Genomic DNA, 26,534 nt, shown 5'->3' on the forward strand with positions numbered 1-26,534 from the left:
ATTATCACAACTTATCTTGAAGGTAGATGGTGCAGATGTCATCATTCCCATTTTGCAAATGAGAAAATGATTTCAAGGTCACATGGCTCATTAGTGGTATAGTCAATATGAAAGCCCAGAGCTCCTGATTCCCAATTTAGTGTGAAAAGGTGATCACAGGATTATAGAGTTAGAGAGTTAGAAGGGTCCTCTGGGGGCTTCTTCTGGTCCAAGTCTCTCATTCTGTGGAGGATGATACAGAGACTCTGGGAGGTTGTGACTCTCCCAAGGTCACATGGATAAGATTTCCTCAGAGGCAGGATCTAACCCACATTCCCTGATCTTGGGCTCCTAACTCTAAACCCATGACTCTCCAGTCTTTGAGTTCCCTTGAACTACAATTGAAAAGTTAAAAATAAAACAAAACCCCCCCAAAATCCTTGATTATTTCAGGATATTTAGAGGAGATTAGTGGCTGAAGCTATGTGAGGAATCTCACATAACCTGACTCCACCAGCTAGCCTGGAAACCATGAATGCTTCAGATCTCAGTCTTCCCACCTACATAATGGGCATAATAGAGAACAATTATTCTTGGTCTAGTTCGTCCCCAATACTTTATAAGTCAAGTTGACAAGAATTTATTGAGTACTGACTAATATGTCACTATGCTAAGTACTGAGGATATTGTTCTTGATGTTTGACCATTTTAGTCATGTCCAACTCTACATGATCCCCACTACTTTGGAGTTTTCTTGGCAAAAATATTGGAGTGACTTGCCATCTTGCCATTTCCTTCTCCAGCTCATTTGACAGAAGATGGATTAAATGACTTGCCCAGGTTCGCACAACTACAAAGTATCTGAGGCTGGGTTTGAACTCATGTCTTCCTGACTGACTCACTTAGCTGTCCACAAACATGATAAATTTAGCCAACCTCTGCCACATTGAAATCTAATTCAAGATCAAGATATCGCCCATGATATCATTGGTGTTCTGCAAAAATGAAGGATGAACAACCACAGTCCTTGATAAATTAGAGATACTCAATCGAGGGAAGGCATCAGTATGAAGAGGGAATGGGAAAGGAAGCATTTCCTCCTCTCTGAATCTCCCTTTTCTTTCAGTGCATACCTCAGATAGCACCTCTTATATGAGAATCATTTTGTTTCCATTCTTAGTGTTCCATCTCTTTTGTAATCACTTTGAATTACTTTGTCTATATGTTCACACGCGTTCACACATATATTTATACAAAGTATATATCACTGGGCAAACCATATAATTGCCCAGTAGAATATAAATAGATTCTTGAAGGCTGGGGATATTTTATTTTGTCATTGTATTCTAGGTGCTTGACATAGAGCATGCAATTCAATTTCACTATTGTCAAGCTGACCTGATCTGAAGTAATCCTAGCAAAAAGATTTTTTGTACAGGTATAAAACCTTTTTGGGTGTGTGTGTGTGTATAGATATTTTATGTATGCATACACATAATTTGGAGTATAAAATTGCATATAAAAGGTAGTCATTAATGTGCCCATTCCACAGATGAGTAAGAAAGATAATAAACTGTCATCTAACAAGTGCTTAGATTTCCTTACCTGCAAACCCAGAACTTATAAAATTAATAGATACCACTCATAGCTATTAAAGGTTTTATAAAGCACATTACACACATTTAGTCTTTGTTCCATGCTACAGAGTTGTGAAAGAGGCATTATAGCTATTTATATTTTCATATATTTTCACAGATGAGAAAACTAAGGCAAACAAGGTTACATGACTTAACCAGGGTCACACACCTAGTTAAGTGCCTGAGGCCGGATTTGAACTCTGGAAGACCTGAGCACTCTATCTGCTGCACCACCTAGCTGATAATTGATAATTAATATCAATTGATTGATAGTTATTTATAATTCATTCTTATCATCTTGCTCAATGAAATTCAGATAGAAAGGATTTGGGGACAGATCACTTTCCTGCTCTTAGTCTTTTAGGTTTAATGTCCTATGACCTTTTGCTCAGATAGATAAAATATTTGTTTTTTGTTGTTTTGTCAATTTATGCCAGAAGATTATTCCCTACAGTCTCACTAGCTCACTTCCTTATGGAAGGAGCAGACAGGGAGGATGGGGAATGACAGTTACCACCTCCTGTTCCCACCTGATTTTGGTTTGATTTTTTTTAACTGAACCATTATAGTTGCTGTTATAATGATTAAACATTATTCTATTCCATGCACTCTCTAGTCCAGGCAAATTGGCCTTTTGGCTCTTCAAATGCAACCTTCCATCTCCCATATCCACTAGCCTTCACTTTGGCTGGAACCCAGTCCTTCCTCTTTATTGTTCTCTCAAAATCCCACCCTTCCCTCAAGATTCAGGGCCAGGACTATCTCTGATGAGAAGGCTTTCTAATAGACCCAACTGCTAGGTCCTCCTCCCCTAAATGATCTTGTATTTCCTTAATAGATCTTAAGAGTTTTGGATTTTATTTCCCCCTAGAGAGAGAAAGTAGTATTTAATTTTTTTGCCTCTGTGTCCTCATCATTTAGCATAATAAATGAATGGATGAAAAAAAATAAAGCCTTCAAGATATGCTTGTTATGTGAAAACTGATGGAAGTACAAATAGAAGAGATCTGTGTGTGTGGCACACAGTAGGCACTTAATAAGTGTTTACTGATTGATTTTTTATGAAAGGGGTACAGTTAGGACACTGAGTATAAATTTGTCACCACCAAAAATCACAGAAATCCTTAGATCTATTGGAAAGTATGGCAAAGAATATTAACAATGGCAACCAGCATTTCCATAATGTTTTAAAAGTTACAAAGCACATAATAAATTGTACTATTAATCGCATTTTACAGAGGAGGATTAATTAATCACCCAACCAATAAGTATTTATTAAGCAAAGACGATTACTGCCCTCTAAGAGCTGAAAGTCAAATGGGGAAGACAGCATGGAAAAAAATAGGTTTATACAAGATAGAAGGAGAATAGATGCAAATAAATAAAATCAGGGAAGTAAAATAACTTGTCTGGGGTCACACAGCTAGTAAGTGGCAGAAGGACAATGAGGGAGACTTGGGACATGAGAGGTGCTTAATAAATAGTAATCATAATGATGTTGAACAAATGCTGAGGCACTATGTGATGCTAATTGAATAAGCACTGGCTATGTTAGGCATATGGGCAACTAGGTGATAGAGTCCTCGTCCTGAAGTCAGGAAGACTCTCTTCTTGAGTTCAAATCCAGTCTCAGACACTTAGAAACTGTGAGACCGTGGGCAAGTCATGTAATCTTGTTTGCCTCATTTTCCTCATCTGTAGAATGAATATATATCATATGCATGCAAACACATAATCAGATATATAAAATAGACTGGGGATACAAGTATGGCAAATGAAACTACCCCTCCTTCTTGCACAGAGTTTTTGTTCTACTGGGAGAGACAATATGACACCCCTGGGTCCATACAGGACTGATCTAACATAAATACATGTTTGTTTGGGAAGGGAAATCAGAAAAGGCTTCTGGCAAATTCTTGAGTGAATCTGGCCATAAAGCAGCATAGCCTCAGAAGGGACTTGGTGAGTATCAATGGACTGTAGGTGTAGAGAGCAGGTGAGGACAGACAAGATGATCTTGGGAGATAGCATTTGACCATGAGCAAATATGAAAGGAAGAGACTCTTGCTAAAGGCAGCTAAGGGAAAGCAGGCCAATTTTGCACCACCACTGAAAAAGTTAAGACACTGGATGGAGGCCTGAGCATCAATAATGGGATATTGTTGGGAAACTTCCAGATGGACTAGCAGTAAAAGGGACCCTGGGGAGAGATCGTTCAATTGGGATCCACTATTTCTCTGCTGCTAATTTATTATCTCTAGGAAGCACCTTGGATCTGGGGAGCTCAGAGACTTTGTTTTTTAATAAAATTCCACTATATGAGGTAGAGGGGCAGGTGTTTTTGCCTTCATGTTACAGATAGGGAAACTGTGAGATAGAGAGGTCAGCTGACACATAAGGACTAAAGTTGGAAAAAGAATTCAAATTCTGCCTGCCTCCCACCTGGAATGTTCATTCCACCTGCCCAGATCACAAAGTCTTTCATTCCCACCTTCTCCTTGGTTCTGGACAGAAAAGGGGCATAGATTACTAGATCTCAAGCTCGAAGGGATTTCTGGACCAACCTCTTACTTTTATAGAGGAGGGAAACAGATATGGGAAGCTGATATGATTTAAGATGACAGACAGACAGACAGACACACACACACACACACACACACACAGAGGACAGAGTTAGACAGGCAGACACACACACAGAGAGACAGGGAGCAGAAATGTACCTCAAAGGTCATCTAGCCCAATCCTCTCATTTTACCTAGAGCTAAAAAGAACCTCAAAGACTGTTTAATCCAATTTTCCAATTTTAGAACAGAGCAGAAAAAAAAACACAGTAAAGTTAAAAAAAAAAACTAGCCTGAAGTTACACATAATGGAAATTTCAGAGGCAGCATTTGAACTCAGGTTCCTTGACTCCAAATCCAGAACTGTTTCCACAGCACCATAGGAGCTCGGTATAATTACTCACAATAAGCAAAGCACAAAGTAATTTATTTTACTTAAAGCTGATGATGGGACATCTTCTAGGACCCAGAGAGGCAGGATAGTACAGGTGAAAGCGATACTGTAATTGGTGTGTGAGGAGCTGAGTTCAAATCTTATCTCTGTCACCTATGAAACTCTAGGCAAGTCAATCCCCCTCCCTTGGAGCCTCTTTCCCTCTAGAAACCAAGAGTAGAACCAGAGTAGAAAATCTCCCAGTTTCAAGTCTCTAAGCCTCTTGCTAAGCTTTGCCTTTGCAAACAATTTCTTCCTGAGATTAGGGCCACTCAGTCTCAAACCTGGGACCATTGACCCCAAGACAAGGTCAAGGTTGCCACCTATTTCTGCACCCCTCCTCTGCCCAAAGTGAGCCACCCTATGGTTTCTGTTAGGCAGAGACAGGGAACTCTGAGAGAGGCCACCCTAGAGGGGGACTGGATGAAAGCGGTGGAGCCCAAGGAGGATTTGGAATTAGGATCCTGGCTTTGGATTCTGTGTGCTTCCTATCTGTGTGACTTTAGACAAGTCATTTCATCTATGTGGACCTCAGTTTCCCCATCTGTAAAATGAATAGGTTAAACCAGATCATCTCCAAGGTTCCTCTTGAGCTCAAGAACCTCAGGCTAGATGACTCTGGAGCCTTTCGGATCCTGGATTTGTCTCCCCAGCCCCTAAAGAAAGAGGAAAGGAATGTAGGGTGTAGTGGAAGGGAGGGAGGGGGTGGCAGCAAGAGGGGGAGGGAAGGGAGAAGGAAGAAGGGAAGAGAAAGGAGGAGGGAGGGAATAAGGGGAAGGAGGGGAGCAGCAAAGGAGGGGGAGGCAGTGAGGAGGGAGGGGCAGTGAGGAAGAGGGAAGAGGCAAGGAAAGGGAGAAAGGGATGGGCAGAAAGAGGGTGGTGGGGGCAGTGGGGAGAGGGATGGGCAGTGAGGAGCTTATAAGAAGGGGGAAGGGGTCAATGAGATGGAGGGAGGGGGGCAATGAGACCAAGGGAGGGGTAGTAAGAAGGAGGGAGGGGCAGGGCAAGGGGAGCGAGAGGGGGCCACGAGAAGGAAGGAAGGGGCCAATGATTAGGGAGGGGACAGTAAAAGGGAGGAAGGGGACAGTGAGAAGGGAGGGGGCAATAAGGAGGGAAGGAGCAGGGAGGGAGGAGGAAGGGAGCATTAAGAGGCAGAGAGGGGCGGGGTAAGAAGGTCAGAGGGGTCACTGGGATGTGGGGAGAGAGGAGGGAGCAGGGGGCACAGAGGGGGAGGGGCAGTAGGAAGGAGGGGAACAGTAAGGAGGGAGGGGTAGTGAGAGGGAGAAGGGGGCAAGAGAGGAAAAGAGGGAGTGGCAGTAAGGGGGGATGGGGGGAGGGGAAAGGAGGTCTCGGGAGCAGTGAGGAGGGAGGGAGGGGCAAGGAGCAGGATAGAAGGGATGGTGAGCAGAGCAGGGCGGTGAGCAGGGGGCCGGGAGAGGGAGGGGCAGTGAGAGGGAGGGGCAGAGAGGGAGGGGGCAGTGAGCAGTGAGAGGGAGGGGGCAGTGAGTTGGGGGGGCAGTGAGAGGGAGAGGGGCAGAGGGAGGGGGCAGTGAGTTGGGGGGGCAGGAGTGAAGAGGGGGCAGTGAGTGAGCAGTGAGAGGGAGGGGGCAGTGAGTTGGGGGGGCAGTGAGAGGGAGGGGCAGAGAGGGAAAGGGCAGTGAGCTGGGGGACAGAGGGGGCAGTGAGAGGGAGGGGCAATGAGTTGGGGGGCAATGAGAAGGAGGGGCAGAGAGGTTGGGGGGCAGTGAGAGGGAGGGGGGGCAGTGAGTTGGGGGCAGAGAGGGAGGCGGCAGTGAGAGGGAGGGGGCAGAGAGGGAAGGGGCAGTGAGCTGGGGGTAGTTAGAGGGAGGGAGGGGGCAGTGAGAGGGAAGGGGGAGGGAGGGGCAGTGAGCTGGGGGTAGTTAGTTAGAGGGAAGAGGGAGAGAGGGGGGGCAGTGAGAGGGAGGGGGCAGTGAGAGGGAAGGCGCAGTGAGCTGGGGGTAGTTAGAGGGAGGGGGCAGTGAGCTGGGGGACAGAGGGGGCAGTGAGAGGGAGGGGGCAGTGAGTTGGGGGGCAGAGAAGGAGGCGGCAGTGAGAGGGAGGGGGCAGAGAGGGAAAGGGCAGTGAGCTGGGGGCAGAGAGGGAGGCGGCAGTGAGAGGGAGGGGGCAGAGAGGGAAGGGGCAGTGAGCTGGGGGGTAGAGGGAAGGGGGGCAGTGAGCTGGGGGACAGAGGGGGCAGTGAGCTGGGGGTAGTTAGAGGGAGGGAGGGGGCAGTGAGAGGGAAGGGGCAGTGAGCTGGGGGACAGAGGGGGCAGTGAGAGGGAGGGGCAGTGAGCTGGGGGCGCAGTGAGCAGAGAGAGGGCAGAAGCGGGGCCGTGAGCCCTGGGCCCCTGGCCGGTACCTGGGGGCTGTCCTGCAGCGCCTCCTCCAGCAGCAGCTTGTCCACGGCGGGCATGCTGCTGTCCGGGGCCGCGGGGCTCCGGGGGGCCGCGGCAGCCGCCGGTGACACGCAGGGCTCGGGGCCGGGCCGGGCCGCAGGCGGGGGGCGCCGGGCTCAGACCGTCCGCGGAGCCCAGCCCTCGCAGCGCTGGCTGGTCCGCCCGCCCGGCTGCCTGCTCCAGCCCGCCCCCCCCAGGCTCCTCCCCCGCGGCCCGGCCTCCTGCCAGGGGGAGAATCAACAGGAAGTGTGGCAGTGCCCGCGTCCTGACGGGAAGTGTGGCCGGCCGGCCCTCCTCCTGCAGACATGGCCGGGCCGAGCTCTCCCGCGGCGGCGGAGAGGACCCCGGCACGGCCCGGGCTGCGGAGCCAGGGAGGAAACGGGAGGCTACAGTGGGAGGGGCCTCGGGCCCGAATGCTACTGTAGCAACTTGGGGAAGAGAAGATTGGCAGTGGGAGGGGCCTCGGGCCCGAATGCTACTGTGGCAACCTGGAGACCACAAAGTTAAAAGATGCAGGGAGCTCAGAACACCGAAACTAGGCGGCAGCTTAGAGCACCAAATGTAATTCTTGGGAAAGTCTCCAAGGTCGGGTTCTAAAGCTTTTTTTCTCTCATGGACCCTTTGGGCAGTTGGGCGAAATCCATGGTCTATATCTCAGAATAATGTTATTTTATTTTATTTTAGGGTTTGTTTGTTTTTTTTGCTAGGCAAATGGGGTTAAGTGGCTTGCCCAAGGCCACACAGCTAGGTCATTATGAAGTGTCTGAGGCCGGATGTGAACCCAGGTCCTCCTGACTCCAGGGCCGGCGCTTTATCCACTGCGCCACCTAGCCGCCCCAATAATGTTATTTTAAACTGCATAAAATTAAATAGGATCACAAAGGAAACTAATTATATTGAACGAACGTTTCTTTACATTTTAATTGAATTATTATTTTAAAAAGTTCCAAGACCTTTTAACAATCCTTTTGAATGTTATTTAGAAAACTAAAGTAACGACACCTTTTGATCCTGGGCGTTATTCATTTTACAAAAAAGAAAGAAAGCCTCCCCATAGACCACTTACCTCATAGCAGAAGGTTTTCGGTGGCAAAGAACCAGAAACAAAATGGATGCCGACCTCATTGGTTAAACTGTGGTATTGTGGTCCATGAGTGGAAAATGATTCTGCTGTAAGAAGTGATGACTATCATGACTGTATAGAGAAGCACTGGAAGATTTATTTCAACTAATCCATAGCGAAGTAAGCAGGACCAAGACAACTGTACACACAATGACAACTTCGAGCCAGTGATGCAAATGAGAAGAACAAGTGAAAATGCAGAAAAATTAGAAAAAACAAGCTTGACTCTCAAAAAGGAAATATGAGAAAGATGTCTTCCTTCACTCCTTGGTAGAAATGAAGTGGCCTCAGGTATGGAATATTGTATGCTAAGATCTTTTTTGGATTGGTTTTGATGATTCTTCTCCCTAGTTTTCTTTATAATTAAAAAATCTTATTTATTCAGAATGACTCTGAGAGGCAAAAGAGGTTGAAGGAAGGCTATAAGGAGAAATTTAGATGATACAAAGACAAAGGATATCAATAAAAATTATCTTTTAAAAATGCCATATAGGAACTTGGAAAATAAATAAAATGTTATTGTTAGGAAGTCTTTTAGGATACAAAATATTAGAAAATAGAACATTTAATTTGGAGCACTGAAAAAGGAATATTTCAAATGAAAAGAATCTTAGAAGAAAAATATTAGCAAATAGAATGTTAGAAGTGAAAAGTTCCCCCAACACAGAATATAACAGCTGACAACTTCTACAGTGCTTTAGTTATCAGATCATTTGCTCTTTATCACAACTCTGGAAAGTAGATGTTCCATTTTGTTGCTATTTGTCCTTTGTTCTGGAAGAAGACCAAGACATCAGGAAGGTGATACCATGATATTACAGGTAAACTGGGTTTGAGTGAGGGGTTGCTGTGCAAAATCACCAGCTTCAATTTCTCCTCTGGAGTCATCTGGGTCAGATATCAATCAGGATGACTGGAGAAACAGAGGCAGAGAGAGGTTAAATGACCTCTCTAAGGTTATACAACTACTAAGTGGGGTAAGAACAAACTCAGATCTTCCTGTGTTCAAGAACAGTCCATACCACCACCTAGATCCATAGAGTGTCCAGCTAGAAAGAATCTAAGCTCATAGGACTAAGCTCATAGGACATAGAAGGTGGTTGCTAGAGGATTATGAGAATGTAAAATTGTTAGAACTGGGAGGAAATCCACAGATCATAGAATGTTATACAATATGCTATGTTAAAATTACAAATGGACAAAACAATGAATTTCTCTGGTTTTCAGTTTTTCATTCTCAAATGTGAGGGTTGAACTCAAAGACCTCTTAGGTCTTTTCCAGCTCTAAATCGATGACCCTAAGATTCTCTGATCCTAACTGGGAAGATAGAAAGGAGCGGTGTGACTTGAAGTTGTAAGAGGACAGAGGATAGGGTTAGGAGGGCCAAGACTAGGTGGTGTAGGAGTTGTGGTCAAATAGAATTTTTGAGTTCAGATTGGGGAGGTGGAACAATTGTGGCAGAATGGGTCATGGAGAATGATGACTAATATGAAAGGACAATCCTTCCCAGTAACTGTGGCAATGCTAGTTGATGGTTATTTCCTGAGATCAAGGGGAAGATAATGGAATGTTGGCTGGATCCAGTGTCCTAATCACAACTCCAACACAAATCCCCCCTCCTACAGGAAATATTCCCCATCCCCTTATCTTTGAGTAACATCCCCTCTCAAGTTCTCTTCCTTTTATACTGCAGATAGTCCACAAATATCTATTTATATAAATGTGGTCTCCCTCATTCTAATTTAAACTCTTCGAGGCAGGATTTGCTTTTATCTTTGAATCTCCAATATTTAGCACAGTGCCTTACAACAGGATTGATAATTACATCTTTTTGATTTGGTGATGATAGTTGATTTGAGGTTCTCTGAACATCAATCAATGTGTAATTTGAAATTCCCATCTGGGGCAGGCTTGAGGCAGAAGGATAGAAAGGAGCTAGGGAATGAACTCTTTAAGGAAGAAGAGGGAATGACCTGTGGGCCAGCAGAGAGTATCCACTAGGATCTGGCTAGGAAGATATTTCTATATCTAGATAGAAGGGTGGTGGTGGTGGTGATGATGATGTGACAAAGATGTGAATTGGATTTGAGTGAGGAAGGACTGTGATAAGTCACCAGTCTCACTTTCTTCTCCAGAGCCATCTGGATCCAGTAGCCAGATATGAATAAGGATGACCGGAGATGGTCCTGGATATGAGTCAGTCAGGGTTAAGTGACTTGTCCAAGGTCACACATCTAATAAATGTCAAGTGTCTGAGGTCAGATTTGAACTCAGCCTCTCTTGACTCTAGCGTGACACTATCCATTTGAACTCTGGATAGAGTAAATATCAGAGAAGAGATGGCTAAGTGCCAGTAACAGGGAGGGAGAGGCTGAAAGCCTCAGGGAGCAAGTCTATGCCTCCCCTTGGTCCAGGAGATCATTTTTTGGAAGGTGATGGAGGGCACAGAATAAAGTATTTCAGCATGAGAGAGTCTGATCAAGGATTAGGTGTCTTTTGGGGAGAACCACACTTGCATGGTTGAAGGAAATTAAAGGGATATGAGAAGAAGAGAAGTTTGAAGTAGGAAGAGCAGTTAGTTCCAGAGGGCACAAAGGGCTAGAATAATAATGGGCAGCTAGGTGGCGCCATAGCACACAGAGCATCTCACCTGAAGTCAGGAAGACCTGAGTTCAAATGTGACCCCAGACACTTGAAAGCTGTGTAGGCAAGTCACTAAATCCTGTTTACCTCAGTTTCCCCCATGTTTAAAACGAGCTGGAGAAGGAAATGACAACCACTCCAATGTCTTTGCCAAGAAAACAGGGGTTGGATATGACTGAAAATGACTGAACAGCAAGAATTGGTTGAGATAAGAACAAATTGAGATAAGGTAGTCCCAGGGAGGCAGTTTTTGCCCAGGCAGTCTATGGTCCAAAAATATCAACTGACAGTTTTAGAGCATTTCAAAGTTTCAGAGCACTTTACAAACATCTCATTTGATCCTCACAATAACCCTTTGAAGTAGCTGCTATTATCATTCTCATTTCAGAAGCAGATCGAGGCTCTGACTTGACTAGAACCACATAGCTTATGTCTAAGGTAGAATTTGAACTCACATCTTCCTGACTACAGGGCTATTGTTGATCTGCTCTCCCTCCAATCAAAAGGCAGAGCATCTCCTGATCCATATCTGGTCACTGGACCCAGATGATTCCAGAGGAGAAAGTGAGACTGATGAATTTGCACAGCATGCCTTCACTGAAATGCAATTCACTTGCATGTCATGGCATCATCTCTTAGCCCAAGGGCTGGCTGAGACTTTTGGTGTGGGGTAGGGAAAGGAGAAAGAGGCTGCTGTCTTATACATACTTACCCTATACAAAGCACCATGTCAAATAGGACAGGTAGGCCCAGGGAGAAGTGATTTGCTTAGAATGTTCCAGTTAAGTAGAAGCAGACATATTCCTGGTTTCTGCCCCTTATTCCTCTACCTGAATCCTCCTCAATCCAATTCATCCTTCAAAGACAACCTTCAATCGCATCTTCATGAAATATTCCAGTGTGGTATAGGAGGTCCTGGGTTCAAGCCATGTGTTATTTTAGGTTAGGCATGTCACCTCCCTAGGCCTCAGTTTCCTCATCTGCAAAGTGAGAGCAACAGATTAGGTGGGTCTCTGATATCCCTCCCAACTCTCCATCCATGACTCTGTGATCCTAAAGAGCAGAGAGGTAACCTTTAGCTCAATCTAAGGAAAATCTTCCTAATACTGGAGTTCCCTCAATGGAGATTGGGCTGCCTGAGAAGATGGTGAGCTCCTCCTCACTGGAGGTCTCCAGGCAAAGGTTGGATGACCACTTGTCGGGCAATCATGAGAGTTCCTGTTCGATATGGGATGGGTTAGATAGCTTTTGAGATCCATTGAAAATCAAAGATTCTATAATTCTAAAGACTTATTCTAAGGTTTCAGCCCTCAAGGAGCTTATAATCTAGTTGTCTTTGTCCTTCATTCTCAAAGAGGACCATGACTTCAAGGAGTTGATGCCATGACAAGCAGTGGATTGGATTTGGTTGAGGTAGGGGCTGTGCTAAGTCACTAGCCTCCCTTTCTCCTCTGGAATCATCTGGGTCTAGTGGCCACATATAAATAAGGAGGACTGGAAATGGCCCTGGATACAGTGGGAGACCTTGGTCTTTGTAAGCTAAGGTCTTTAACAAGTCTTAGTTTGCCTGAGACAATTCCTAAGGCAACAGTCCAATAGGAGGCATCGGACAACACATCTGGGTTATAATATAGGAAAGGTTCAAATAGTGGTTAAGCAGTCAGTCAATAAATATATATTAAGCTTCTACTATGTGGCAAATACTGAACTAAATAGTGATGTGCCAAATATGAAGATAAGCTAAATAATGATGAGAAGAGTACAGAATTTAGAGTTGAAAGGAATATTAGAAGTCAAGGAAAGTGAGGTCCAGTGAGAATAAGTGACATCCCATTCATTAAATGACACAGTAAATGGCAGAATTTGAACTCAGGTTCTTTGACTCCAAATCTAGCATACATCCCCTTGTATTTCACTACATCCTTATCTGGTGGTATCACAGCTGTGAGATCAAGGAAGGCTTCATTTACTTGATATGAACCTTGAAGGAGCTGGATATCAATTCAGAGGGGGTGTGGGGGACTGATGTTTGGTAAAATGCATGACTTAGGCAAGTCACTTGACAGCTGTGTATCAGCTTACTCTAAATATAAAATAATGGGAGTAATCTACATGGCCTCTAAGATCCTTCCTAGCTCTAAATCTATGAATGCATGATGAAGTCAGTTTGGGATTAATTGAATTTGAAATGATGAAAATTCATCCTGATGAATTATCTGAGCTACTCAGAAGCTCCTCATAATGAGACTTTTGAATTGAAACAACTTATATGGCACATTCATTTGAGGTGGATAGAGAGGTACCCTTAGACCCTAGAAGGCCTAGTTTCAAGTCTAACTTCTGGTTGTGTGACTGGTCTAACCACTTTACTTTCTATGCTTCAGGAAATTCTCTAAAACTAGCAGCTGGAGAGCAGGTTTTGACCTTCACTGGTAGAGAATGGTTCTTCATTGGGAAGTTCTATCAATGAACTTACAAATTAAGGTCCTATCCCTATTTAGAAGCCACTATTTTAGTAACCAAAGACATTTGAGTTCCTTTCTCTGCTCTATATAAAATCCTCCTGTTTCCTTCTTCTCTTCATTGCTCTCGATCTATTAATTTTCAGAGAAGGGAGAGTCCTTTTTTGTAGAAAAATTCAGACCTAAACCTAGAACTTTGCCTAGTGTTAATTGTCTGAATAATCTATCTTTCCTTCCCTGGAGGAGTCCTTCGGTTTGGCTTTGTAGAAAGACTCTGTTGCACTATTTATCATGACTTCCAGGAACATTGGATCCACATTTAAAAAAAAAAGAGAAGAAATGAGGACTCACTGTACTTAGATAGCAAGGCAGGCATTTCAACATTTCCTTCCTTTGTGGTCAGTAAGGTCTTACCACTAAAGGCTAATTGCCAAAAAGTCACACTGATATAACTCTAATAACACCCTGACCCAGGAAGGCACTCTACAAATTATGGACTCCCAGTAATCTGCGTTCATGAATGACCTCCTCTTCTGGTCCTTATCTTTCTTCTAATCTCCCTGGACCGCAGCCAAGCTGCCCTAGGCCAATGAACCATCTAGTGGTCAGAACCAAGCACTAGGTAGTGTTATAAAGAAATAGAGAATTGAACTGAGCATTAGGAAACCTAGATTTTAATTTTGATTCTGCCTCTGAGTAGGTACATGGCCCTAGAGAAATTACTTTACTTTTTAGTTTCTTCATTGGTCAAAGGGATTGAATTAGATAATCTGCAAGGTCCCTTCTAGTTCTAAAATTCAATGAGTCTATGGATATTTCTTTCCTCCCACTTCCTTTTATATCTGGTAGAGGGAGGAAGAAAAAACTTCCCCACTTTAACCAGTAGCATCTGTTATTTTTATCTTAAATTCTTCCAGTTTTTTCCTCTACCTATCAAGGTTCTACTCATCCCTGAAGGGACCATCTCAATCATCACTTCTTAGATTACAGGAAATTGAATTTAGAACTGAAAGGAGTCATTGAGGCTAAGTCTTCATTTTACAGATGAGGAGATTGGGTATCAGAGAGGAGTAGTGACTTATTCAAGCTAAAGAGGAAATTGTAAAGCCAGGATTTCATCTTAGATTCTCTGACTACAAATCTTGTGCTTATTACATTATAATACTGTGGCTTTTCTTCCCTCAGAGATCATCCTCTGCAGAGCTGTAAGTAGGAGCTGTTGCACCTGGGGTCATTTCATTCAGATGGGGTGAGGGGAACAGGTATCATGTCACAGAAGACCATTCAGTTGTGGATATGGTGCCAGCATCAAGAGATGGGTTGCCTAGAGGGTCTGAACAAAGCCCTCATGGAAGTTGAGGAGAAAGGTTGTGGCAGAGGAAGTGACACAGCTAATAAATTTTTCCCTATTCCAATCCTCCTTGTTCAGTTGCCAAGGTGATTTTTCTGAAGCATAGATCAGATTATGTCACTATCCACTCTCTCCATGAACTCCAGTGGCCTCCTATTACCCCCCCCCCCAGTGGCTTCTTATTACCTCTGAATTCAAATATAAAATACTCTTTTTTTTGGTGCTTAATGCTTTTCCCAAGCTGGCCCCTTCTTACCTATTTCTTCCTATACTGTTCTCTTTCTGTATATTTCCTCAATCATCTGGCCACCCTGATCTTTTCGGAGTTCAGAGTTTCTTGAATGTACCATTCCATTTGCTTCCAGGTTTTTCTAGTTCCTTCAAGACTTGACTCAGATCCCACCCCTGGCAGAAAATTTCCCCATTTCCCCTCCTCCCCCAGCAGCAGTTGCCTTCCCCTTAGAGCTGCTGGTGCAATGAATAGAGCACAGGACCTGGTGTCGGGAAAATATGAGTTTCAATCCCATTTCAGGCACTTATTGGCTGTATCATCTATGGTATGTCATTGAACTGTTGCCTCGGTTTCCTCACATATCAAATGTTGATAATAAGAGCACTCACAGTGTTGTTGTGAGGATCAAATATGTAAGATGTACTTTTTCCACAATGTCTGGTACATAGAAGGTACTTTATAAAATGTCTCTTCTCTTTCCCTGCCCCTTTCAGATCATCTTCCACATGCTCTCTATATATCTCATATTTTGTCTCTCACATGAAAATGTTAGTTCTTTGAGGGCAGACACTACTTTTGTTTTCCTTTGTATCCTCAGTGATTCGCATAGTGGCTGACACTGACCAGTTTGAAATTCTGAAGGGTAGGAGCTTGGAAGGGTCTTGTGAGGACAACAGTTGCTGCATTTTCTCTTTTTTACTCCCATTTGTGGGATGAGGGGACAAGTGGAAAATGACTTTGATGATGGGTGATAGTTGCAAGGATCATCCTCTTGATGCCCCCATATCCAGATCAAAGGAAGCCATAATTCCAGAACCACAGAGTTCCTAGAGTTTGAAGGTCCTCAACAGTCATCGAAGTCCAGCCTGTCTCTAATCATGAATCTGGGAAATGGTCATCTTGTCGTTGCCTGAAGATGTCCAGAGAGGAGGAAACTACCATAATCCTGCAGGAACCCAGCCCGCTCATTGCTAGACTGGATTATTGAAATGTCCTATAAGATTGAATTCTAAACTGAAATCTGCTCCTTGGAAAATTCCCCTCAGGGCTTCCAGTTCTATCCTCTGGGCCAAACCAGAACAAGACTGAAACTACTTCCACATGATGATATATGGGAACACAGCCATCACATCCCCACAGAAGTCTTTTCTCAAGGCCGAACATTCCCAACTGTCTCAATAGATCCTTGCATGGCCTCATCATTTGTCATTTCACCATCTTGGCATCCTTCCTTTAGACTCACACCATTTGGCATTGTCTTGTGAGTCTGAGTGAGCTGGTGACTTAGCACAAACTACCCCCGCCCCATCACTCAAAGTCAGTTCACTTGCATGTTATGGCATCACCTCCCTGATGTCATGGTCGTCTTGGAGAAGGAAGAACAAACATCAATCAATCAACATTTCAGGTGTGACTAGATCAGGACTTCTACGTTCTGGTCACCCATCTCTGTCTCCTGAAATTATTCTCGTTGGTAAGAAAGGCAATCTGCCACAGGGCTTAACGAATGTTATCTCCTTTGATCCTCACCATCATCCTGTCAGATAAGTGCTATTTTTAATTTCAATTTTACTGGTGAAGTGCTGAGGCAAACAATGGTTAAGTGAGTTTCCCAGGGTCATAGTATGCTTCTGAGACTGAATTTGAACTCAGCTCTTCATGACTCCAGATCCTGTGCTCTATCTATCTTACCCAGCTGCTTCAGATACCTCCATGGTCCCGGGTACTTAGTAAGCATTTAATAAATGCTTACTGGTCATCTGCTATCCATAGGATTAATAATCTAGAGCTGGGAGCCTGCCTTAGAGGTCATTGTATCTAAGGCCCTTATTTTACAAGTGAGGAAACAGAGGCTTATAAAATATAATAGTCAAATGACTTGCACTAGATTTTGCAGGTAGTAAGAATTAGAGCCAAGGATCCAAACTAATTCTAATTTCTTTCCACATACCAACTGAACTTTCTTATTGCAGAGACCAATGTCTCTAAGGAAACCTCCCTTGATGTCCCAGGGGAAGGTATGTCTCCCACCAAGGACAAAAGATGATTATGGAGAGTGCTCACTTCTCTTGGAGTTCAGTTGGAGCCAAGGACTTCTAAGGTCTCTCTGTTCTCCATTGTGGTTCAATGCTGTGACTTTCATGGGACCTGGGAAACCATTTTACAAGCCACAGGGAAATAGGGGCAGGAACTTCTTGGGGTTACTGACTTTTAGCTCATTGACCCAAACTATGTATGACTCTTATTAGTTATCCAAGATGAGTCAGGTCAGGATCCCAGGCATCTGTGGGTGGAACAGAGAATGCTATTCCCTCCAGAGATGGCCACAAGTATGAATGGGGACAGAAGTGGGGGCAAATATCCCAGGAACCAGAGCTTTCTGATCTGTTCTAGTTTGTTATAAGTCCCTAGGGATTGAAAACTGGGCTTTGCTTGCGCTACAGGAAGAGAGGTTCAGAGAGTCCTGTGTTAGCTGTGGGTCAGTCATTTGGAATCCTCCAAAACAAAGGGGGGCATCTTCTAGGCTAGGACTATTTAGAGCATGAGAAATTCTCTTAAGAAACAATGTGAGGTCTTCAGCTTAGCCCTGAAAGGGCTGTCGAGAGACTTAATAATGATGATGATGATGATGATGACCAGCATTGATAGAGAGTTTTAAGATTTGCAGTGTGTTGTACAAATATCTCATTTGATCCTTATCCTATGTGGTAGATTCTATGTCTATCCCCATTTTATAGATGAGGAAACTAAGGCAGGCGTGAGGTAAATGACTTGCCCAGGGTCACACAGCTAGCAAGTGTCCATGGCAGATTTCAAACATGAATCTTCCTTACTGATTCTGATACTCTATCCACTGTTGTCACCCAGCTGTCCGCGTGAGTGAAATCAACTCTTTCTACAGACTTTAGGGCTTTCTACCTATCCTTCCAGTTGGGTTACAATACCTCACCATTAAGTGTTCAACCTTCCCAGCCAGGTGATTCTGTTTCACCATACAGAGTATTCTCTTTCCTATAATGACAGAGTGAAGAGAGCCCTGGGCCTGAGTTCAGACCTGACCTCAGATACTAGCTGTGCCACCCTGGGCAAATCACTTAACTTTTGTCTGTCTTTGTTTCCTTAATAAAATCAGGGGTGGTGAGGAAGAAACCTCCTATTTTAAGGATCAAATGAGATCATGTTTGTAAAGTGCTTAGCAAAGTGCTTGGCATAGTTAATAAATGCATTTTTCTTCCCTCCCTCCCCTTTGTCCTCCTTTCCTTTCTTCCTCCTTTCCTCCCTCCTTGTCTTCTTTCCTCCCTTCTTTCCTTTTTTCTTCCCTTCTCTCTCCTTCTCTTCTTTCCTCCCTCCCTCCTCTTTCTCCTTTCTCTTTTTCCTTCCCTTCTTCGCCCTTCTTTTCTTTCATCCTTCCCTCCTTTCCTTCTTTTCTTTCTACTCACACCTTTTCTCTTTTCCTCCCTCCCTCTCTTCCCTTTTCCGTCCTTCCCTCTACCTCTGGGCATTTGCCCAGACCATCTACCACACCTAGAAGCTCTTTTTCCTCAGCTTCACCTGGCATCATCCCCAGCTTCCTTCCAGTACATCTCAGAAGCCACCTCCTAGCAAGCTTAACCTGCCACTCTTGCTGGCAGTGCTTGCTGTCCTTGGAAGTTCATTTGTAACTAATCTAACTCTGTGTATGCAAGCATACATACACTCCCTTTCTCCTGTCAGTGGATATGTTGTAAGCTGTCCACTGCTCAGCACATTGCCTCAAACATAGTACATCTTCAAGAAATACTTATTGTATTGAGAGATATGGGGGGGGCGGTGAATGGAATTTTCATGGTCTCTCCCAGTAAGTAACAGGAGCAACTCATCAATGTTTCAGGTCTTTCTCGGTCTCTGCTTCCACTGGCCATTTGGTGTTCTCTTTCTCTGCTCTGTTCTCAGGTGGCCTCTTCAGATGCTCAACCATGCAGCACTTTTTCTAACATGTCCCAAATATTTGCCAAACTCTCTGGGCAGGGGTCAGACAGGCATCACCCTCGGATTCTAACCAGTGGCCATCTAACAGAAATTGAAGCAAGATGACTTTCTGTCACCTCCCAGAAGATGTTTAGGCTCACTTTGCTTCCTTAAATCTCTTCCAATCACCTAATCTCTCACCTCCCAATTGGAGCTCTGTTTCCTTGTGATACCTACTAGATGTGGTAATCAAAACTCCATATATCGAACTTGGCTTTGGTCAGTGGCAGACATCAGCTCAGCTATCAGACAAAGAAGAAACCAAAAGATTTCTGCCTCAATTTTTACACTCCCAAGTCAATGGAACTGTTTCCTAGTCTCCCCCTCCTTCCTCATTCTCCTTTATATGCCACCATACTTCTGCCCTGCTGTAATATTGCCAATGGCTTTGACAAGGGGGTAGCTGGGTGTAGGCAGGAATTCTAGTATCAACAATTAGCCCCTCACCAACACTTCTCCTCTGACCTCACCCAATATTTTCCCCTTAAGGTAAAGTTTTCCATATTTAATCTTGGCTCCCCAAAGAAATAATTTGTATTATTTCTGAGGTCTGAACAACTTACTTCAGGAACTATTGTTTTTAGGTCACCAAATTGCAAAGAAGAATGCTGAGTTTTATGAGAAAGAATTTGATTGGGGTATATGTGGCATGAACTTGGAGTCTCAGGACTGGGGTTCAAATCTGATCCTTATCAGCTATGTGACCTTGGGCAAGTCATCCTCTAAGGTCCTCTGTTTCCTTCTTGGTAAAATGAGTCTCTAAGGTTCCATTCAACTCCATATCTATATCTTTATCCCACCTATCGGACACGACTCCTGACCATTTGGATTTCATACTCTGTATTCCTCCCATCTTTCCAGACTTGTTTGATAGCATACTATACATTCTACGCTGTCGACTGCTTCCCTGAGGTTGGCATGCCATTTCTGGCTTTTGTGTCTTTGTCTAAAGCTTTCTCCATTGCCAGGTACGCCTTCCCTCCTTATTTTTGACTCTGAGAATCCTTTTCTCAAGGCTTATCTCAGGAGTTGCTTCCACCCCCAGGTCTTCCCTGACCCCTGAAGTTGGCAGTGCTGATTTCTTCTTCAAATATTCTTTGAAAACTTTGTATGATTTCATTTTTGTCCTCATTCCTTTTTATTTTATGTTTTGCAACTGGGTGTTTTTATCCTCCTTCCCACCCCAATGAAATAAAAGTGCCTTGGGGTGCTTTTTAAAAAAAAAACCCATTTATAATTCCCGGTCTGTTTCAATTTGATTTCACACAAATTAAAAACCAGCAGCAACAACAACAAACCCCAAACATCTCAAGTTATGAGGAGGCAGATCAAAGTGTTTTATAAACTCTATCTTTGTATTCTCTCATGCCTCACCTCCTATCTCACACACAATTAATTGTTGCTTATTCAAACAATCAATACTCATGGGATCATAGATCTAAGGACCCTGTCATTTTACCAAGGAAGAAACTGAGGCTCAAAGAGATTAAATGATTTGCCCAAGGTCACAGAGTGAGTACATATCAAAATTAGGATTTGAGCCTGTTGTCTCAGAATCCCAAACTATTTATTAAGCAGCTGGTATCAGGAACCATGTTAGACTACAGGATATAAAGATTAAATGGAAATGTGACCTGCTCTCAGGGAGCATAGATGCTAGAGAAGGAAGATGACATTTCTATACCTATGTAGATATAAAAATAGCCAGCTGGTAATTGTTTTTCTGAGGGGAATACTCAGGACTTGGAGGAGGAAACAGGAAAGTAGAAGGTGGGGGCTTGAGCTGAATTTTGGAGGAAACTAGGGACATTGGAAGGTAGGAGTAAGGATGGAGGTTGTTCCAGGTCGGAGAGGACAGGGCAGTCAGCACAAATGGGATGACATATGAGTGGAGTAGAAAGAGTTCATTTGGGTGGACTAGAGAATTCACTGAGGAATTGTATTGAGCTTACCATTGGTGGTGGTGGTGGTGGTTTACTTTATCTCCTGGCTGACAGAACTAGGAAAAGACATTTTTATGCCACAGATAGGGTTTGAAAATTTAGCTCTGAGCATGAGTCTGTCTTGTTGCAATCTATGTCCTCTGTATTTTACCTGTCCTTGAGATAAATACCTAGGTTCCATGAGAATGGGATTTGGGGTCACTAAAAACATCTGAATTTATTAAAAAGTGACACTGAGGGGCAGCTAGGTGGTGCATTTGATAGAGCACGGGCCCTGGAGGCAGGAGTACCTGAGTTCAAATCCGGCCTCAGTCACTTAATAATTACCTAGCAGTGTGGCCTTGGGTGAGTCACTTAACCCCATTGCCTAGCAAAAAAAAAAACCTAAAAAAACATGACACTGACAAGCAAAGCCATGAAGAGAGCAAACTCAAACCTTCAGGAGATCCAATGGCAAACGGAGAAAACTCTGGTGGGTATAAGTGGGCTACCACCTCTAGCACAACAAGAATTATGAATCAATCATGGATCAATGTTCCAGGCACTGGTACCCTCAGATAAGGATGGGGGCAGGAGAGCATATGTCAGGCTATGGAGATGACCAGGATGGTGATGGATGAAACACAGGCTGGGGATATTTTGAAATGGTTTCACTAAGTAATTCAAGATCATGCAATAGTATTTCAGAGATAAAAGAAGAAAATTAATTGTTGAATTCAATTAGGCTGAATTCAATCCAATTGCTACAAACATTTATTAAGAGCTTTCAGTGACAAGAGTCACAAAGGAAAAGGGAGGGGGCAGAGCCTTTCTAAATATGAAAAACAATCCCTGATTACAGGAGCCTTCCATTTCTGCAAGGGGGTGCAATATATACACTGAGAAATGCATTTAAAACATACAAACAGGGGCAACTAGGTGGCACAGTGGATAGAGCACCGGCCCTGGAGTCAGGAGGACCTGAGTTCAAATTTGACCTCAGACACTTAATAATTACCTAGCTGTGTGGCCTTGGGCAAGCCACTTGACCCCATTGCCTTGCAAAAACTAAAAAAAAAAAACCCCAAAAAACCCCCAAAACCCCATACAAACACAAAATCATTAGAATATGGGTAGGGAGGCACTTACAATTGGGGGGAAACTGCTCCCTGCTGAGGTTCCCCCACTCCAGTTAGCTTTGCTTTTATTTCATCTTTCTATATTCTTGTCTTTAGGTTTTCCTCCTGTTTTTTTTTTTTTTAAAGGCCAGATCTGTGATATTTTCAGTGTAGGAATTTCTCCTTCTACTGATGCAATTTAGTCCTAGAAAGTGGACTAGGAGGGCACCATGAGAAGGTAACTTCATGCACTGCCATCCTGGTCATCTCCATAGCCTGACATATGCTCTCCTGCCCCCATCCTTATCTGAGGGCACCAATGCCTGGAACATTGATCCATGATCGATTCATAATTCTTGTTGTGCTAGAGGTAGCAGCCCACTTATACCCACCAGAGTTTTCTCCATTTGCCATTGGATCTCCTGAAGGTTTGAGAGGGTAACTGTCCCAACATGGGACAGCATGTGTCATTGTCAAGTTTTGAACTCAGATCTTTTTGACCCTGAATCTGACTCTCTAGTTTCTACACCACACTGCCTCTCACTTCCCTTTTATTTTTCAAATAATATTTTTATTGCTTTTCTTTGTTTTTATATCATTGTCATTCCTTCTGTATCCATCCCTTCTCATAGTCTCTCCTCCCTCTACTGGATTTTTATTATATTAGGATTTATTTATCGGAAGGAAGGAAGCTGTGTTGAGATTTTCTTCCTCACTTTCACACATACTTTCATCCTTCCCCCAAAACCCAATCCTAAACTGATTGAATTGTTTTCACCTGTTCTCACTTACCTTTCTTTGACATCAGTATTTATGGACTTTAAGTCTCTATTTATATTCAAATCTGACCATTAGGAAACCTTTTCATTATCTTCCTGAGAATTTTCCATAACATCATAAGATTCAGACAGGGAAAGAACTTTAGGTATCATGGTCTATATGAGGAAACAGAAATAGAGCATCTAAATAGCTCTGGTACTTACTAGTTGGGTGAATATGAGCAAATTTGGTATCTCATTGAGCCTCAATTTCTTCCTTTGTAAGAGGAATAAAAACAACATGAACCACTTCTTGCAGGGTTTCAGTGAAGAAAACATTTCCATATTTGAGAAATGAAAGTTAATGCTTTCTACAGAAGACTCTCAGTTCAAATCCAGCTCCCAGTCCAATGCTCCTTCTAACATATCAGACTGAATCATGATAACTTTCTAATTTTTTTACCTCTTCATCAGTTCTTCCTTTATAGTATTGGCTGTGTGGGCATTTAGGCCTTTGAGATTCCCTAATTTGAATAGGTTTTAGCATTACAAATAGAATCACCATCCAAATATTTCTCCAGTAATATAATTCAAGTCTGTAGAAAACAAGGAAATCTTCAGTATTTCTAACAGTGATCCTCCCACGGTCAACTTTTGGGAGGTTAAGGACAGGCTGGGTAAGTCTGGATTTGTTATGATTTGCATCCCATAGAGGGAACACCCAACTCTATGAGAAGCCAAATCTGTTTATCTGGCCCTATGTCATGCAGGTCTGAGCCCTTGAGTAAGGCCAAAGCAAACAGATTCCTATGGAAGGAGCAGGTGTCTACCACTGAGTCAGGAGGCTCCAACAGAGTTGCTCATCTCTCTATGGGGCCCATTTATCCCAAGAAGGCTGAAAACTCAGGTTTTTAAAATTGTTCTTTGTTCTAGTGGTGACAAGCATTGATGGAAATATCCTGATGAGACAATAGAGCTTTCATTGAAGAATAGTGTCAAGAACAGTATGAAACCATCTCCATTGTTCCAAATCCCATTAAGTCTGAACATAAATTGTAGCTTTATACTTGGCTTATTTTCCAAATACAAATGGACACATCCTATCTCTTCCTTTCCTGTTACTCTTTGTACCTACATTGTGAATGAAGTTTGATTTTTTAAAATAAACTTTTCTTCATTTCCTCCTATGTGGTTTTATTGGGAGGATTCTTGGTGAATTTATGTGACAAACAAATTTAAAGGATTCCTAGGAAAGAAAAAAAAACATTTCAAGGGCTCTTCATTTTCAATATGGATATTTATAGAATAAATTTAGAGTTGTGAGAGGTTTTAGAGATTGTTGCATCCAAACCAATTTTTTAAAAATTTGGAATTTATAGTCATTTTTATGTAACTGTTTTCCACTAATTTGTGAGGTAAACTTACCTAAAAATCTCTGTTAATTTTTTCTTGTAATATTTTGCAAAAGTTCATTTGAACTTTTATTCTAGGATTTGGAGATGGAAGGGTCCATCTTGTTAAATCCCTCTCATTTTACAGATAAAGAAACTGAAATGATTTGCCTAGGGCTACACAGGTTTTAGGATCCTCTGATTGCAAATCCAGTGTTCTTCTCATTGACCCTTTATAGACTGATAATGCCTACTCGGACAATCAGTTCTGGCAGGACTTCTCAAATTATAATTATATAGTAGCCGTCTGTTGTTGTTTGGTTGTGTCAGTGGTGTCTGACTTCATGACATCATTGGGGTTTTCTTAGCAGAGATGTTGATGTGGTTTGCCATTTCCTTCTCCAGCTCATTTTACAGATGGGGAAACTGAGGCTTAGGGACTTACTCTACATAGGTAGTAGGCATTAACTGTAAGATTTGAACCCAGATCTTCTGACTTCAGAACTATTCTCTTTTCATTATATCATTGATATCAACACACACTTAACTGCCAGGTCTTTTCCTTTCTTCCTTGGCAGTATCTCAGAACATTTTACAGGAAACTGAACCCCAGGAAAGGAATGTAATTTGTTCAAAGTAAATGAAGAAACCTAACCTAGGGCTTTAGAGTTCCATCCGAAGAGAATGCTGAGATCATTTAGTCTAATCCCCTCATTTATAGATGAATTGTAGAGGTTAAGTGACTTATCTAAGTTCGCAGAGGTAGTTAATGAAAGAGAGAAGATTTGAACTCAGCTTCTCTGGTTTCAAAGTTACTGCTTTTTTCCAGTTTGCCATGAAGGCTTCTTGCCTAGACTATTATAATAGTCTAACTGTTCTTCTCACCCTTTGATCTACCTCCTATCCATCATGGTAGCATAACTTTCCTTCTCAAAAGTCCTCCGTGATCTCTCTAATGCCTCTCAAATTAGACCATTTACACTATGACTCCACCTTCATTCAACTTGAATCTCATCTGGCCATCAGGTAGACTTTTTTTGTTATTTCCTTGTTGTTGAATTGTTTTCAATGATGTCTGACTCTTTGTGATGCCATTTGGGTTTTGTAAGAGATCCTGGAGTGGTTTGTCATTTCCTTCTCCAGTTGATTTTACAGAAGAGGAAACTGAGGTAAACAGGGTGAAGTGACTTCCCAAAGTCACCCAGTTAAATTTCTGAGTGTAGATTTGAACTCAGAAAGATGATTCTTCCTAGGACTCCAGGCCTGTTACATACTTCCCAGGGAGAAAGGCATCTCCTCTTAAGATTTTGATTTCCAGTATCTCTGGTCCCTTTCATATTTTTCCCATTTTTCCCCTCTGTGTTTACTGAACCTTTTTTCAGACTGTACTTTTGTAACCCTTGAGCTGAGTTCAAAATCTTGGACATGGTGTTTTGTCAGATCATTTGAACAGAATAAAGAAATGAGATCTAAGTTCATGGATTAACCCTTTGTTTGCCTCAGTTCTTCAACTGTAAAATGGGCATAATAACAGCAGCTACCTCCTGGGGTTGATGTGAGGATCGAATGAGATATTCATAAAATAGTTTAGAACAGTTTTTGGCAGACAGTAGGTCTAAATATGGTAAATGCTTATTCCCTTCCCTTTTCCCTACCTAAGCACCCAAGTAAATATTAATTAATGAACATTTATCCAGTACCCATCTTTAGTAAATTATGGGAATGTTTAAAAAACATAAATTAAGAAATTTAAACTATTCCTTCAGAATTCAAGGCCAGAGTGAGCATGTTTCCTTTTTGGTCTTTTTATTTCCAATACAACCCAGTTTCTGGCACACAGAGGGCTCTTAGGAAGAGCAGAAGAGGAGATAGATGGTGTTTTGGAAACTAAGGAACATGAACTTGGACAGACTTCTAGAGATAGAGGAGGACAGAAGGGTCTGGTGTTGTCCCTGGGGTCCCAAAGAGTCTGACATGACTCAACAACATTCATAGTCGAAAAAAAATGCTCATTTTCAGTTAGAGTTCTGCCCTCTCTCTTGGAATTGATTCTTTATATCTGCCTGACTGCCTGTTGGTCGGTCAGTCTATCTATCTATCTATCTATCTATCTATCTATCTATCTATCTATCTATCTATCTATCTATCCTATGACACCCTACTCCTTCATCTCTTCCATGGAAACTCCTGAAGTCAAAGGCCTCTATCAGATCTTCTAGAAGCTAGTACAGAATTTGTACTAGTACTTCACAGGCACTCTCCAGATGCTTGATGAATGAATGAATGAGTTGCCGTTCTTCGGTCCCTTTCTCAAGCTTTCTAGCAGCTGTTGTGACTCATTCCTTTGGCTCTGTCCTCCAGGGTGGTGACCCAGATTCTCAGTTCCCGTTATCCCTACATATTCAGGGAAAGAACTCTTGACATTCTCATTTTATTCTTCCTACATTTCATTTGAGGTCACTTAGAAAAGCAGAGTTGTTTACAATTCCTTATCTCTG

General features: G+C 42.8%; 1 protein-coding gene across 1 annotated transcript in view; it reads right to left on the minus strand.

Annotated features, from left to right (window-relative positions):
- APPL2 (adaptor protein, phosphotyrosine interacting with PH domain and leucine zipper 2) overlaps positions 1–7,158 on the minus strand; it is a 76,972-nt gene extending 69,814 nt beyond the window's left edge. Inside the window, exon 1 of the mRNA XM_074226758.1 lies at positions 6,991–7,158. Coding sequence (XP_074082859.1) covers positions 6,991–7,044 — 54 coding nt within the window. The 5' untranslated portion in view covers positions 7,045–7,158. The remainder of the gene's footprint in view (positions 1–6,990) is intronic.
- Between the last annotated feature and the right edge of the window lie 19,376 nt (positions 7,159–26,534).

This window comes from Macrotis lagotis, chromosome 2, assembly GCF_037893015.1.
Source record: "Macrotis lagotis isolate mMagLag1 chromosome 2, bilby.v1.9.chrom.fasta, whole genome shotgun sequence".
Taxonomy (NCBI): Eukaryota; Metazoa; Chordata; class Mammalia; order Peramelemorphia; family Peramelidae; genus Macrotis; species Macrotis lagotis.